Genomic DNA, 13,764 nt, shown 5'->3' on the forward strand with positions numbered 1-13,764 from the left:
TAGAACCAGGGCTCAAGAACTATGCTAAGAGGCAAAATATTAAGTGGAGATGTAGGAATAATATGGCTTATAATATGATTTTATATACCTATTCTTAAAACTTGAGTATCTTTCATTCCCCAAAGATAAGGTGGCTGGATTTAACATACGGAAATACATAGGACTACACAATATTTGGGACGTTACTACTAAAACACTATTTGTTTATCTGAAATTCAATTTCACTTGGCTTCCTGTATGTTATCTGACAACCCTAGAGTAAAGGACTTTATGAAACACACAGAAAAACATTAATAAATTACAGAGCTACAATTCCCAAAGCTGAAATCTGGGACGCTCTGCGTGCCACATGTCTTTGGGAGGCCAAGTAAAGGGAAGTGTAGCGAGTGGGGCTACAGCTGCTCTTGACTGAGCTTCCTGCTCGTTTTCCTGGTAGCAGACAACAGCCCTCAACTCAAGACCTCGCTTTCACCAACTAGGTCATTGAAACCCACTGTCTCAAAATTGCTGACCCGTCTCTACCTTAAATGGATGTTGTGAAGATTAAATATAACTGAGATCGGGAGGGGATATTATATATAGCTTTAAATACTTATTTATTGGCAGAGTGCTTTGGAAATGTATTCTCAGAAACTTGGACAAGACAATCTCTCTCCTCCACATCACCAATATATGGTAAGCTCAGTTGACAGCAGTCTCTAAAGGGAAGGAAAGAACACAATTGAGAACTGTGATCAACACCTGAAGTGAACTAGGGAAAATGTAGTGAGATGCCAAAGAAAAACTGGGTTATCAGTGCTGGAGAATTCTGTACTTTTCAGATGGTTATGGATACATATTTAAAGCATAGATACCTTGACTCATAAATACTATTGAATCACAAACACATGGAGATAGCCTATTACAAAAACAGGACAAGACCTTACTTATGCATACCAATTTAATTTTCTGCTAATTTTCCCTAAACCTCCAATCTCTGCGGCTCAAGCATGTTTACCTTCTTTTATACAACAAACTGGGGCTGGCACGGGCAGTGTTCATTTAAATATTTCTACGCACAACTTTAATCTTCAAACTTTTAACAAAACCCAATCTACTATACATAAATTGCTGTGAACAGAAACTGCTTGAAGAGGATTAATCAACAGCTTTGTATGTCATCCTTTTAACTGAATCACTGCTGAATTCTTCACGTGCAGCTACACCCAGTTAATCTTCAAGAAAGCAGTAAACTATGGAAATCTACTTAAACTGTGGAGAGAAGTACTTCACTCATCAAAAGTTAGTAACACTGAACAAGGACGGCTATTATTTGGCAAAATCATTTGTTCAAGATCAAGAAATATATACACATCCCCGAAAATTCTTGCATTCACTCCCCTACCCCCCAAACCCCAATTGTAAACCACCAGAACATCACCCAGCAAGAAAGGGCTTGCCACAATTTGCTAAAAACCAAAGTGTATGACACAACTGAGTCAATTACCTGAAGGAAGCAGTTCAAAATGGAAAACACAAAGAGAAAGAGCTAATAAAAGAAATTTTTTAAAAATGGAAATATTCATTTTCTATTTGTAAAGATTTTTTCAGCATAAAACACCCTTTTCTTTAGAAACACACTAAAATATTTTCACATCGTTACAAAAGTCCTGATAAATGGTTTGGCTGTGGGAGGTGCTGCTTTCATATAACCAGACGGGATTTGCTTAAGGAATACCGTGTATCTGAAAGACCCAGTCAATAATAATAGGACATTTCTCCACTGAGACCTAAGCCAACCATCGTTGTGTAGATACTGCCTACCAGGTTGTATCACTCCATTCAAAAGCCTCTCACTTTGACCTGAGCCGAACAGGTGTATTTCTAATGTGCTCAGAGGCCTGTGAGGCAGGAAAATCCTGTTTATCCGAGATGATGCCAGAGATCAATGCTCCCTGATGTCCTCGAAACACTACGTGGGGCAGGAAGGGGATAAGCATCACCCACCTCTGCTTTAACTGAAACTGCTTGACGCCACTACATGTAAAATAAAGTTTTAACAAGAAATTGTACAATCATTCAGTAGCGCAATATTCTGACTTCAATGCTGCTTCCAAATATCGCGAGCCCACCATCCATATGATCCATTTACCTCATCCTTCACATCCAACCTCAAAACTTCCATCTGGGCTCCCCCAAAAGGTGGGAGGAATCCCTACACTGTCCTTCTGAGACTAGAAGGGCAGTGGGCAGTGATGCAAATGAGCTCTGTACGAGTTTTTATTGAGATGTACCTGTAAGCAGGCACTTACAGTGTGGTGGTTTTTATGAGCTTGGCTGCCAGGGTCCAAATCCTGGCTCTGCGCTATGGGTTGGACAGACTGAGCAGGTTACTTAATCGATGCCTCAGTTTTCTTAACTCTACAATGGGGATATTATTATGACCTGCCTCACAGTACTGTCAAGATGACTAAATGAGTTAATCCACTGAAAGCACTTAGAACAGTGACCACTAGGCGGTAAGGTGCTCAATGATGGTTAGTTACTACTATTATACAGGTGTAACACAAGTGTGATTCTGACTCTTTTTTTTTTTTTCCCCCAAAGGTAAATCTTTAAGTATTCCTCACACTCAATTTTTTTTCTTCAGGTATATTATCTGAACAGCTCTAACAGCTGATTACCGTGTTTCCCCCAAAATAAGACCTAGCCAGACCATCAGCTCTAATGTGTCTTGTGGGGCAACAATTAATATAAGATCCGGTCTTATTTTAAGATAATATAAGACCCAGTCTTATATAATATAATATAATAATATAATACCGGGTATAACATAATATAATGCCGAGTCTTATATTAATTTTTGCTCCAAAGGACACATTAGAGGTGATGGTCTGGCTAAGTCTTATTTTCGGGGAAACATGGCATATTTAAAAATCAAACTGCATCACACACCTAAAAGTTACCTATTCTTTCATCAAAATGAACTAATATGAACTAAAAGGTGCAAGCTTAACATCACTAAACCTTATAAAAAGCATTAATTAGACTTCCCGGTTAGACTAAGCCAGGATGAGATCACAAACTCACTTATGGTAACCAGGTCCCGTGCTGGAAGTGTGCTTTCCCAGTGAATGGCTAAATTCTAACAAAAGAAACCTTTGACTCAAATACCACTGGTGCCCGGGGTCTTGTGTCTGTATAATGCCTACACATTCATTTCTTTCTTTGCCTATAGAAAAAAGAAAGTCTGTTTGTTTTTCTGATTCAGTCAGCCCTTTTAGTCTCTGAATCTAAGGAGAGCCCAGTGAAAAGAAGAGCATCTTATCAGCGTGCTCCAGACCAGCAGGCTGTCCCCCTTCACACACAAAACCTCCAGCCCCTCACAGCAAAAGGCCTTGCCCTCAGAGCTTTTTCCTCATTTCAGAGCTAACGCCCCGCCGGGTTTTGACAACAAATAAATGAATACACAAGGCCTTTACATAATTAGCCATCTTTTCAGGTACAGTGAGGTGGGTGGGGGAGGAGGGTTCAGGAGAAGAATATTTATTGTAAATTGGCTTCATTTAAGAAGTTGATTTAAGTGTGCTGGACCAGAGGGCATTTATTTTAAATGAGGCCACATGAACTGAGTTTAGGGATGTCTGCTCTGAATCTTGACAATTTCAGCATCTACTTCAGCCAAATCACAAATGTAGATTTTTTTTAATTTTTTTTTTTTTTTAATTAAAGGAGGAGGCTTTTCTGAAACCTGGTAAAAGTTCCATCGACTTGGACAGCAAAAGCACACCGACCAGCGTGTGTTTACTGCCTTTTTAAGGGAAAGCTAACAAGAACCAAAGACCAGAAAACAATACTTTTTGACACCATCACTGTCTGACAAAATTAGCCCTACTTTCAGATATACTTATCCTAGGACATACCCTCCACCCCACCCCACCCCACCCCAAATAATGACTTTGAAAACAAAAAGCACAAAATGTAATCCATAACCCTGTGAACGCCTTCAGGAAAGCCACCCGGCATCACTGTCATCTGTCATGATCTTAACAGAGCCGTGGTCTGCATGGAAGGATACAGTCCGCTTGTACCATTATTGGGATAATAACTTAATTGATTTGTCTCAGCGGCTAAGGATGTAGACTAGAGATTTATTATGGAAGAAAAATATCTGCAATCGTGTTTTTGTTTTCTCAACAAGCATCTTGCCACTGACCTCTAAATCAGTTTAACCTTTTCCAAACAGTCCTGCACATTTTTTACATAATTTAAAGCTAGGTTTTGTTATTCCTGCTGCTGAAAGGCTCTGTGAGATTTATCACAACATGGCTTCGGTAACCTTCTTTTAAAAACAAAGATGAAAAACAAAAGGCCGCAAGTATAAGTTCCTAGCTCCACTCCTTTTCCCAGCAGGGGATTTTGATCTAACCACTAAAGTGCCTTTCGAGTTCAATCTGTTAAAAAATGTATGAAACGGTATTAAAATAAAGAAAGGCATGTATGACTCAGGCTTATCCAAGTATCTCTGCAACTAGGATGTCACAGGATTTCCCTGTGCTTCTAAAAACTGAAAACCTTGAGAAAGTGACAGTAGAAGTTCCTGTTTCTTTTCTTTCTTTTTTTTTAAATATATATAGGAGGGGGGCGCGCGCGAACACACACACACACACACACATACACACACACACACTCTGCTCTTCCGGGTTTCCTACGAATCAGGCAGGTTCTTTGAGATTCCAAGTGAAGATTGTTGCAAACCAGCGTTACGACTGATTATCGTACTCTTCTACACACAAAGGTTTCAGGGGAAAAACAAAACAAAACAAAACAAAAAACGCAAACTTGTTGCAGAGCTGGGCGAAGCCCCCCGCCCGGCGCGCTCCAGCTCCCGCCGCCTCTCCGCCCTTCCCCTTCCTCCACTTCCCACCCGGCCTGGCCGGCGGGGTCGAGGGCATCTCCCCAGCGAAGGTCGCCGGCCCGAGCCGTCCCTGCGGGCCGCCTCCTTCCGAAACAAGGTCACCGCCCAGCCCGGTCCCTCCGAGGAGGAGAGCGGTGCCCGGCCGAGCGCTGCCGCCCTTTGTAAACGCGGGGCCGCCGGCCTCCGTGCGGCATCCCCGCCGCCGCCTCACCTGCTTGCGATAGGGCGTCCTGCAGTTGCCGCTGGCCCCGGGGTTGCCGCTGCTGCTGGGGAAGATCATCGCGGCGGGCGCGGGCGGCGGGCGCGGGCGCGGGGCAGCCTCGCAGCGAGGGGGAGGGCACAGGGAGGGGGCCGGCCCGGCCGCGGCCGCTCCGGGAACTCCCTCTCGCCGCGCGGCGGCGGCCGGCGGGGGCTGCAGCTCGGCGCGGACTTCTCCTTCGCCCTGGACCTCGCGACTCGCCTAAAAGTGCGGCGCGGCGGCGGGCGAGACTCGGACAGCTCGGGTGGCCGCCGCCCTGCGTGCCATGGACAGGAGTTCGCGCGCAGAGCTGGCGGCGCCGCCGACTCTCCCGGCGGCAGCGGAGGAGCAGCGCCGCCGCGTCCCCACCTACCGCGGCCTCAACCACCGCCCTGAGAGCGCGCCGGCCGGGGGCGGGGAGGCGGCCGCGCACCGCCCCGCGCCGCGCCCAGGCCCACCCGCGCCTCCCCACCCGCCCGGTGAGCACCGCGCCCGCAGCCCCGCGGGCCGGCCAGCCCCCGCGCGCTCCTTCCCGGGCTTGGGGCCGGAGCCGGGACCGCGCGCTTCGGGGAGCCGGCGGCGCCCCCGCTCTGGTGCAATGGTTGGGTCTGGCTCCCCGCATGCCGCACATTCCTTGGAGTAGCCAACCCCCTCCTCTTTTCTTTTCTCCCCCTCGTCTCTTTGCCTAAGCACCAACGGCAGCTCTGCACCCCTGCTCGAAGCCCCTTTTAAGGGCATTGCTTCGGGGATCGCTCTGACACCTGGATAGGAAGCCAACTGACCCCAGGTCTTCTCTTTTCCTTCATCCTTCCAAACTATCCCCCTACTCTCCCAGAAAAGGTGCGGGCAGTCACTCCTACTTCAAGGAACAAATCAACGTCCATGAAACCTCTGCAAATCCCCCCGTTCTCCCAAATCATACGGTCAAATTTTAGCAGCAAAAACAGGTCTCCACTCCCCACGCCCTCACCGCAAATACGCACGATCAAGTTCCGTACTTCATTCCTATGCCACAGTTTACAAGCTTATCTTCAAGATGACAGTATCAAAGGGCGAAAATTATTTAAGGCCATCGGCTTGGTAAGCCTTCCAGAAGATTGGAACAGTATCATCTTCCTATGTATTAATTATTATATGAGACATAGATGTGTTCTATTGAAGGGACACAGGAACTGCAAAAAAGGGACAAAGGACGGAGGTAGTTTCCTTTGTTTCCCAGTTGAAATTATTTCAGGCGACTCAAGATGCCCCTTTTCCGGCTCACCTTTGCGTTGGTGTATCAAGCCTAGAACCTGTACAATGCAAGCATCTGCAGCAAGTTCCACAGGCAGAGCCCACCTTCTCTGGATAGGCCTCTGGGGCAGGCTTGCCATCTTTCAAGTTGGCCTGTTCAACTGTGAATACTACAAGGTAATATCACTGCAGTAAGTATTACAGAGTATCTTCCTTGGAATCTGGCCTCTAACACCTTCCTGGAAAGGGCCATCTGCCCTGATAATGAAAAAAATCCTAACTCGGCTGAGAAGTGAAGGCTCTTAGCTTCTGGCTGCCAGAAGGAAAACAAAGTGTCTCCTATGGAAATTGAGTCTTCTAGCAAAGCTGTAGCCATTTGAGAGATTGTCCAGGAGCAAAGAACTGACCAATGTCCAGCTCAGATATCCTGCTGGTAACTTAGTGGTCCCGACTCCACACTCAGAGGTGCTCTTAACATTCTCCGGCAAGAGTGATTAGAACTAGCAAGTCTCACCTAATTAAAACCAACCAAATACACAAAGTAGACATATAAGTCCTAATTCTTTTCATTAAAACAAAAAATATCAGCAGCAAAGAAACTTATTCTAGGCACCGTATGAGGCACACAATGGTCAAGTAAGAACTTGCTAGATGAAAGTCACAGAAACATCTGTCCTGTAAAATGATGTAATAAAGCACAACTTTCAGTATGTGTATATGTGTGTATATTATATACCTAATATATATGTACATATATATATGCTAGAACTATTTTAGAATATATATGCTAGAACTGTTTCCTGCTACTCTGAGCATTTACAATTGTTTTGGCTGCCCCCATTTGCTGTCTCCTTTGGCTAGGACCCTTTACAGCAAGTTATCAACCACGAGTATAAAATATAAGATTTTAGGTAGAACTGTTCAAGTCAGAGGTGCCTTTTCCTGAGAACTTTGCGCTCAAGATCCCCACGGTTCCAATCTGTCATCTATGGGAGAAATTCCACATACAACCTCAGTTATCATGACTGGTGTTAGGAAACCACAATGTAAACCACAAAAGAACAGTGTAGATTAATTTTTCTATGACTCTGCTCTAAGGTCATGATACTTTGGATGTTGTGCTATTCTAGAATGCTAAGGCTTGATACCTTGCAATAGCTTTACAGGGTAAAACCATATTTTAAGTGATAATAAATTCTAAATTAGAATACTAAAAGAATTATTATATTAGATACTAAAATATACTAAGGATACTGAAAGAATGTTAAAAGGACTCTTTAGGAATAAAAAGCGTATCTAATTAGAAACAAAATATATTGTTCTATAATGGTGAATGACGTAAAAGGAGAGAACACAAAGCATACATTTTAAAAACAGTATCTACCAGCCAGGGTTCAAAAGTTCCAGACTTGGGTAGGTACTATACTCTTAACTAAGTAAAGCATTATAAACAAAGGAGAAGATAGATTTTCCACCATCAAAGACTATAAAATGTAATAAAGTCACTAAAGCCCATATGATTCTAACATAAGAGAAAAAACAGAAATATGAAACCACATGTGTATATATAATCAATTATAGATATTCACAAGTGCTTAGTTATAAGTGATTACACAGATAGATCCTGGTGCAATTCATCTGAAAAAGTTTATTGACCTTTGAAACAAATACATTTTAAGACAAAGTGAGGAAACACTCCAGAGAAACTGCAAGTTATCACGGTAAGAATAAGGGCTTTGGAATCTGTCCTGTCCACGCTTATCCTCCTTAAAGGGAAACTAAGACTTTGCTGCTAGACAGCCCTACATCACCCTCCTCCCCCAGTTCAGCTGGTGGGTAAAATTGTGGGAATCTGACCCAGGGGCAGCCAATCCACAGATGGGCCAGTGACCTATGACATGCCTGGGATTGAAAAAATGAGCAGAGCCAATCAGATTCTCACCCTTGGGAATTTGATTCAGAGAACTCCAAGAGCTGAACCAGTTAGGAAAGGGGCAGAAATGGCAAGAGTTCTAGGAGGTAGAGTTGAGGCCACAAAAAGCCAAAACCATGTGCAAGCCAAGGTTATGAGGAAGCAGAAACTATGAGTAAACAGGAAGCTGACTGGCAGCAAGCAGAAAGTAAAGTAGTTGCCAGGAGCTGGTGAGCTCCTGGCCAGTAGATGATGGAGGGAGCCAGAGGCCATAGAGCTGTTTTAGCTCTTAAGACTTACAACAACCCTTCCATGTGTATACTTAGCCCCCTCCCCACTTCTTTAGATAATTTAAGTGAATCTAGACTTTGCAATGCAAGGAACAAAATTAAAAGAGCCAAACACATCTGGCTCCACATTCAGTTTTCCACTTCCTGGCCACACGGCTTTGAGCAAGTTAGTTAAGTCCCAGTCTCCTCACAGATTGTCCTAAGTATATATATAACACACGAGCAAAAGTGCCCAACTCAGTAACTGGTGGTTGTTATTATTGTTTTTCCAGGTTTTATAGTGGTGGTTTGTAGATTTAAGTGAGTGTATTGTGTAAATGACTGATGCTTAGGAAGTCTGGCTGACCATTAAAGAGCAGAAGAAGCAAGGTTGTAGTCAAAACTGACAAGAAATAAAAAGAGCAAATTTAGGTAAGGGACGGCTGCCTTTCTGATACCTGCTGAGTAGCCAAATGAGTATGCTTTTTAAGGCTGAGTATACCGCATACGTAACTCTAAGAGGTTACAAAAAAATAAAAAAGCCTGGCAAACCCTCTGTTTCAATAGCCTAGGTGCACGGAAGTTTTTCTCCCACATTTGTTTTTGTCCCATTTCCTTTAAAGAAGTTATGTGTTAGACTAGGGCCGTGTCTGTATGAACGGGAAGACTGTGAGCAGTGGCGGGATCATACTCTGCATGGCCGGAGGAGTATACGCTTGAGGATAATGAGGAAGCAGCCGTGAGTACCTGCAGAAGCCTGCAATCTTAGGCTGAGATTGAGACCTGCAACTTCCAAGCGTTTGTATAAACTGGAATTTGAGAATGTGAATTTAGAAGACATTTGTCCCATAGAAACAATTTGAAAAGGAGACTTTCAGTTGTAAATCTTTTCACATCTTATTTCGCTTTCACAACAACCCTATAAGGCTGGAATGGTTACTAGGCTCCATTTACAGAGGAGAGGGGGAAAAATAAGACTGACTGACCTACCATAGAACTAGTAAGTAGCTAGCAAGTGTTAAAATCTAGACCTAGCTAGGGTTCAAAGACTTTGTCCTGTGCTCCTTCAACTCCACAATACTGTGTCTCCAAAAAGACTTACAAGTAATGCTCTAATTCCCAGGTGAGTACTTATAACCCCTACAGCAACCAAGCTGCTGTACTCTAATAACGCAAGACATTAAGCGATAAGTGCCAGCCAAGTGGTCTAGACAATTATGTGCTGAGGGCGTGCACAGGAGGGAGAAATCAATACAGGATATATAACATGGGCGTGGGAAGCTCAGCTGTATAAATGTTTTGTTTGAGGGACATTCAGAAAGAAGGGCTGTGCAGATAACTAGGAAAATAGAACTTGAGAGAAAGGGCAGGGATGAGGGAGGATGTAGAATTGGGGTGATCACTGCTGAAATCATTGCTAATCGAACTCTCTGAAGGGAGATGATGAAAAGTCAAAAGGCTAAGGCACCCCCATTCCAACACACACATTACTGAGCCCCACAGATGAGAGGAGCCTTTGAATGAAATTACTACAAAGTATAAGGGGGAAGTTAAGCTTTGAAAGGATAAAAATAAATGGAGGCAGAGAAGATGTCCAATGAGATAAGAATAGAGACCTCTATCAACAAAAGAATAGAACTACAGCAGGTTCTATCCCTCTATCATTGCTAAATCATTTCAGGCACCCCCCCCCCCTTTTTCTCTATTTGGGTCATATTAAAAATAGAAAGGAATTAAGAGGAAAATTCATCCAAGATTATTTCAAATTACAAGCTTTAATGAATACAATATAATCAAATAGTATTGGTTAGTGTAAGTAGTTCACATTAAAAAATTATTTACACTTAGAGTCTTGATGGTTCACAAAGCCTCTGGTTCCCAGCAAAACAGAAAAAAAAAGAGAAAGAAAAAGACATGAGGTCAGCAGATTCTTTAAATTTCTGTTCTTTCGTGGTACGAAATAGAGTTGATAAAGTACCCTATTTATAACGTAGGAGAAATATTTTCTATTATTTACTATTTTGCTTTTTAAAACATGTCTGTGATTCTTATTCTAGACTTAAAGTCTCCCTAGACACATATAAAATCGCATGTATATAAAAATGAAACCAGTATAATAAAACTATAGCTCTGCAGCTATAATCCTAGAAGGTATATATTAATAGAAAGCATAAACATAGGCATATTCTGATGTATTTTACCAGAGGCAATAGTCTGATGATTCCTAAATCTACCCTTGTGAACAAAACAGAATTAGGCTTTGCCCTACTGTGCTTCTCTGCATGAACTAATGAATCATAGTTATCATTTACTGAGTAACTACTATATTCCAGGTACTTACTCAGCACATTCTTCTCTCTCTCTCTCTCTCTCTCTCTCTCTCTCTCTCTCTCTCTCACACACACACGCACACCATGAGAAAATGATGATTATCCCATTTTACTGAAAACAGACACAGAGGTTTAAGTAATTTTCCTAAGGCCACAGGTCATATCTAATGGAGCTGAGGTTTGAACTCAGGTCTTTCTAACTCCAAAGTCCCCTGCTTCTAATAGTACTAATGATAGTTATTATCACCACTATTACCTATGGACAAGTGTAAAACCCCATAAGGGAAAACTTAAGAGCCCAAGCCTGGGTGGGCATCTTGGTTTCATCAATTGCCATCTGTGTGACCTTGGGCAAGTCACTTAAAAAGGGATATGGAATTACATAAAATTTCCATTCAGTTGAATATAAAGGCAAACTCTCCAATATTAGAATATATAGTTAATAGTACAGATACATATTCTGACCCAACCTCACTCCCAAATCTCATTTAACTGATAGTTAAGGTGTAACTTCTCTCTTGCAACCAGTTTTATTTTCTGGGATCGTTGGTGGGATGGAGTTGGGACAGAGGCGAAAAGAACAATCTTCTAGAATTTGGGACGGTATTAGCTGAAAAGTATTTCCCAAAACCTGAACTGAGACTGAGAACACATTTTTTTTCTCAAAAAATAGTGGGAGACCATATTAGCAATTAGCTTCACTATGGCATTCATAGATGCTTATAGGTCAGCCAAAATCGTAATCACCACTTAGAACATTTTTCTCTATGGCAAAATATCCTCCAAATTCAAAGCAAATAATTAACACTCAAAAGTTTTTGCATATAATCTGTTTATAAATTAGCTATTATTCTGCTGTTGTAGAATAGTTAATAAAATTCAGAGTTCACTCAAATTTTTGTTTTGGTTTGGTTTACATTACACTGAATTTGTATCTGTAGATCAAGTTCTATAGCAAAATAGAGGGTATTATGCTAAATGATATAAGTCAGACAGAGAAAGACAAATACTATATTATTTCACTTACAGGTGGAATCTAAAAAACAAAATAAATGAACAAACAAAACAGAAACAAACTCATAGATACAGAGAACAAACTGATGATTGCCAGATGGAATTGGGGGGTGGGGAGGGCAGGGTGAAAAAAGTGAAGGGATTAAGAAATACAAATCAGCACTTACAAAATAGTCACTTGAATGTCAATTACAGCATAGGAAATACAGTCAATAATATTGTCATAACTATGTATGATACCAGGTGGGTACTAGGCTTATTGAGGGGCTCACTGCTTAAATTATATAAACGTTTAACCACTATGCTGTACAGGTGAAACTTATAGTTGACATATTGACTGTAATTGAAAATTTATTTTTTAATTTAATTCTATAACAAAATAAAGGAGAATGAACTACGGATGGATGCCTCAGTCCTCTATCTTTTTTGACTGTGGAAATCTAGTATTGGAGCTGTCATGTATTCTCCATTCCTATAGCAAGCTTATAGGAAAAGAAGTGCTTATTTTCAGAATACATCAAGATCATTCAATACATTTTTTGTGAATTATAGTAAAACTTACAAATTATGAAAAAATATATTATTAGGTGATCTTTGAAACGACAGCTTACCTAAAGAGATGGGTGTGAGCAAACTATGGCTAACGGACAAGAACTAGCATGAGGAAGGGAGGGGCTGGTGTGCTGTGGAAATAGCTAATCACATCCACCTCTCACTATATGACCTGGGAAAAGACAAAAAGTACTTAGGAAATCAACAGAATTTGTGGAAAACTAGAGCCAAAAAAAAAAAAAATCTCTAATAAATCATGAAAAACAGAATTCAAGCCTCCAATGACCATCTCCTTTCCATGAGCAAAAATAACTGTTCAAATGATAACTTTGACAGTACAGGGTGAACAACTGTACCAGAGACAAACAAAACCCTCAAATAAACTAAGAATGACAATGTCTATCCAAAACCTAGGATCCATAGCACAAGTTAGGTTTTAAAGCATTCAAAACACGGAAGAAAAAAAAAAATCCACAGTAAAAGAGTTCCCTTTTCTTTCAGTTGCCAAGCTTACCGTTAAATTAGGTCTATTTCACCTGAAGAGGAGGATGATAAAATAATTAACGATATGTTTTAAGTAAATGGAGATGCTACAAGTTCTTTTTCATTCTCCATTTGAATTATACATGTAAAAGTTCAAACAAGAAAATATAGAATTAGAAATAAATTTCTACAGAGTTGAATATGTAGGAAGGCAAACTTTCCAACATTAGAATAGTTAGTTAAGAATTCTGAAATATGCCCCATAAGGAGCTTACAAAAATCCCCACCATAAGTGTCTTTAAGGATGACTAGTTCCGAGTTATCTAATACCCTTAACACATGGGGCAAACTGATGACAGACCTGTGGAAAATCGATACTCCCCAAGCAAAGAGAAGGCGAGTGAAGGAATTCTGATGTTGTCATGACAATATGACTGATCATGACATCAGCAGTTTCTAATTCCAAACTATAAAGAACACTCCCAGAATGCTGACAACATATTACACAGACCCTCCCAGAACCACCCTCCTTTCACCTGCCAATCTAATACTTGATCTAGTGGCAAATGTGATGATGTTTCAACCAAGGGATTATTAAGCATTAAATCCTGTTAAACTCTTCTAAGTCGGAGAAGGTGCCAGGAGGAAGAAGTAGGTAACTTCTGAAGACACTTTTCATACCTATTTATATATGCATATATTTATATTCAGACCTATTTATAAAACATAGTTTTAAAAATATTTTGTATGTGTACATATATTAACACATAGAAGCAGAATGAATGTATAAATAGTTACAATTTACAAAATGCTTTATTACATCTTGTCTCATTAAA

The 13,764-nt window shown here is 41.3% G+C and overlaps 1 protein-coding gene across 11 annotated transcripts in view; it reads right to left on the minus strand.

The window, feature by feature from the left end:
• RBMS1 (RNA binding motif single stranded interacting protein 1) overlaps window positions 1-13,764 on the minus strand; it is a 198,214-nt gene that overhangs the window by 118,152 nt on the left and 66,298 nt on the right. For 4 of the 11 annotated variants that reach the window (XM_074337086.2, XM_074337084.2, XM_019727269.3 and 1 more), the window contains exon 1: window positions 5,109-5,529. The exons of 6 other annotated variants lie outside the window; for them this stretch is intronic. In XM_074337086.2, coding sequence (XP_074193187.1) covers window positions 5,109-5,177 — 69 coding nt within the window. In that variant the 5' untranslated portion in view covers window positions 5,178-5,529. Of the gene's footprint in view, window positions 1-5,108; window positions 5,530-13,764 lie in introns of those variants that run through there. One more of the 11 variants, XM_019727268.3, reaches the window with a different exon arrangement.

This window comes from Rhinolophus sinicus, chromosome 17, assembly GCF_057876585.1.
Source record: "Rhinolophus sinicus isolate RSI-liver-muscle chromosome 17, RSI-T2T, whole genome shotgun sequence".
NCBI lineage: Eukaryota > Metazoa > Chordata > Mammalia > Chiroptera > Rhinolophidae > Rhinolophus > Rhinolophus sinicus.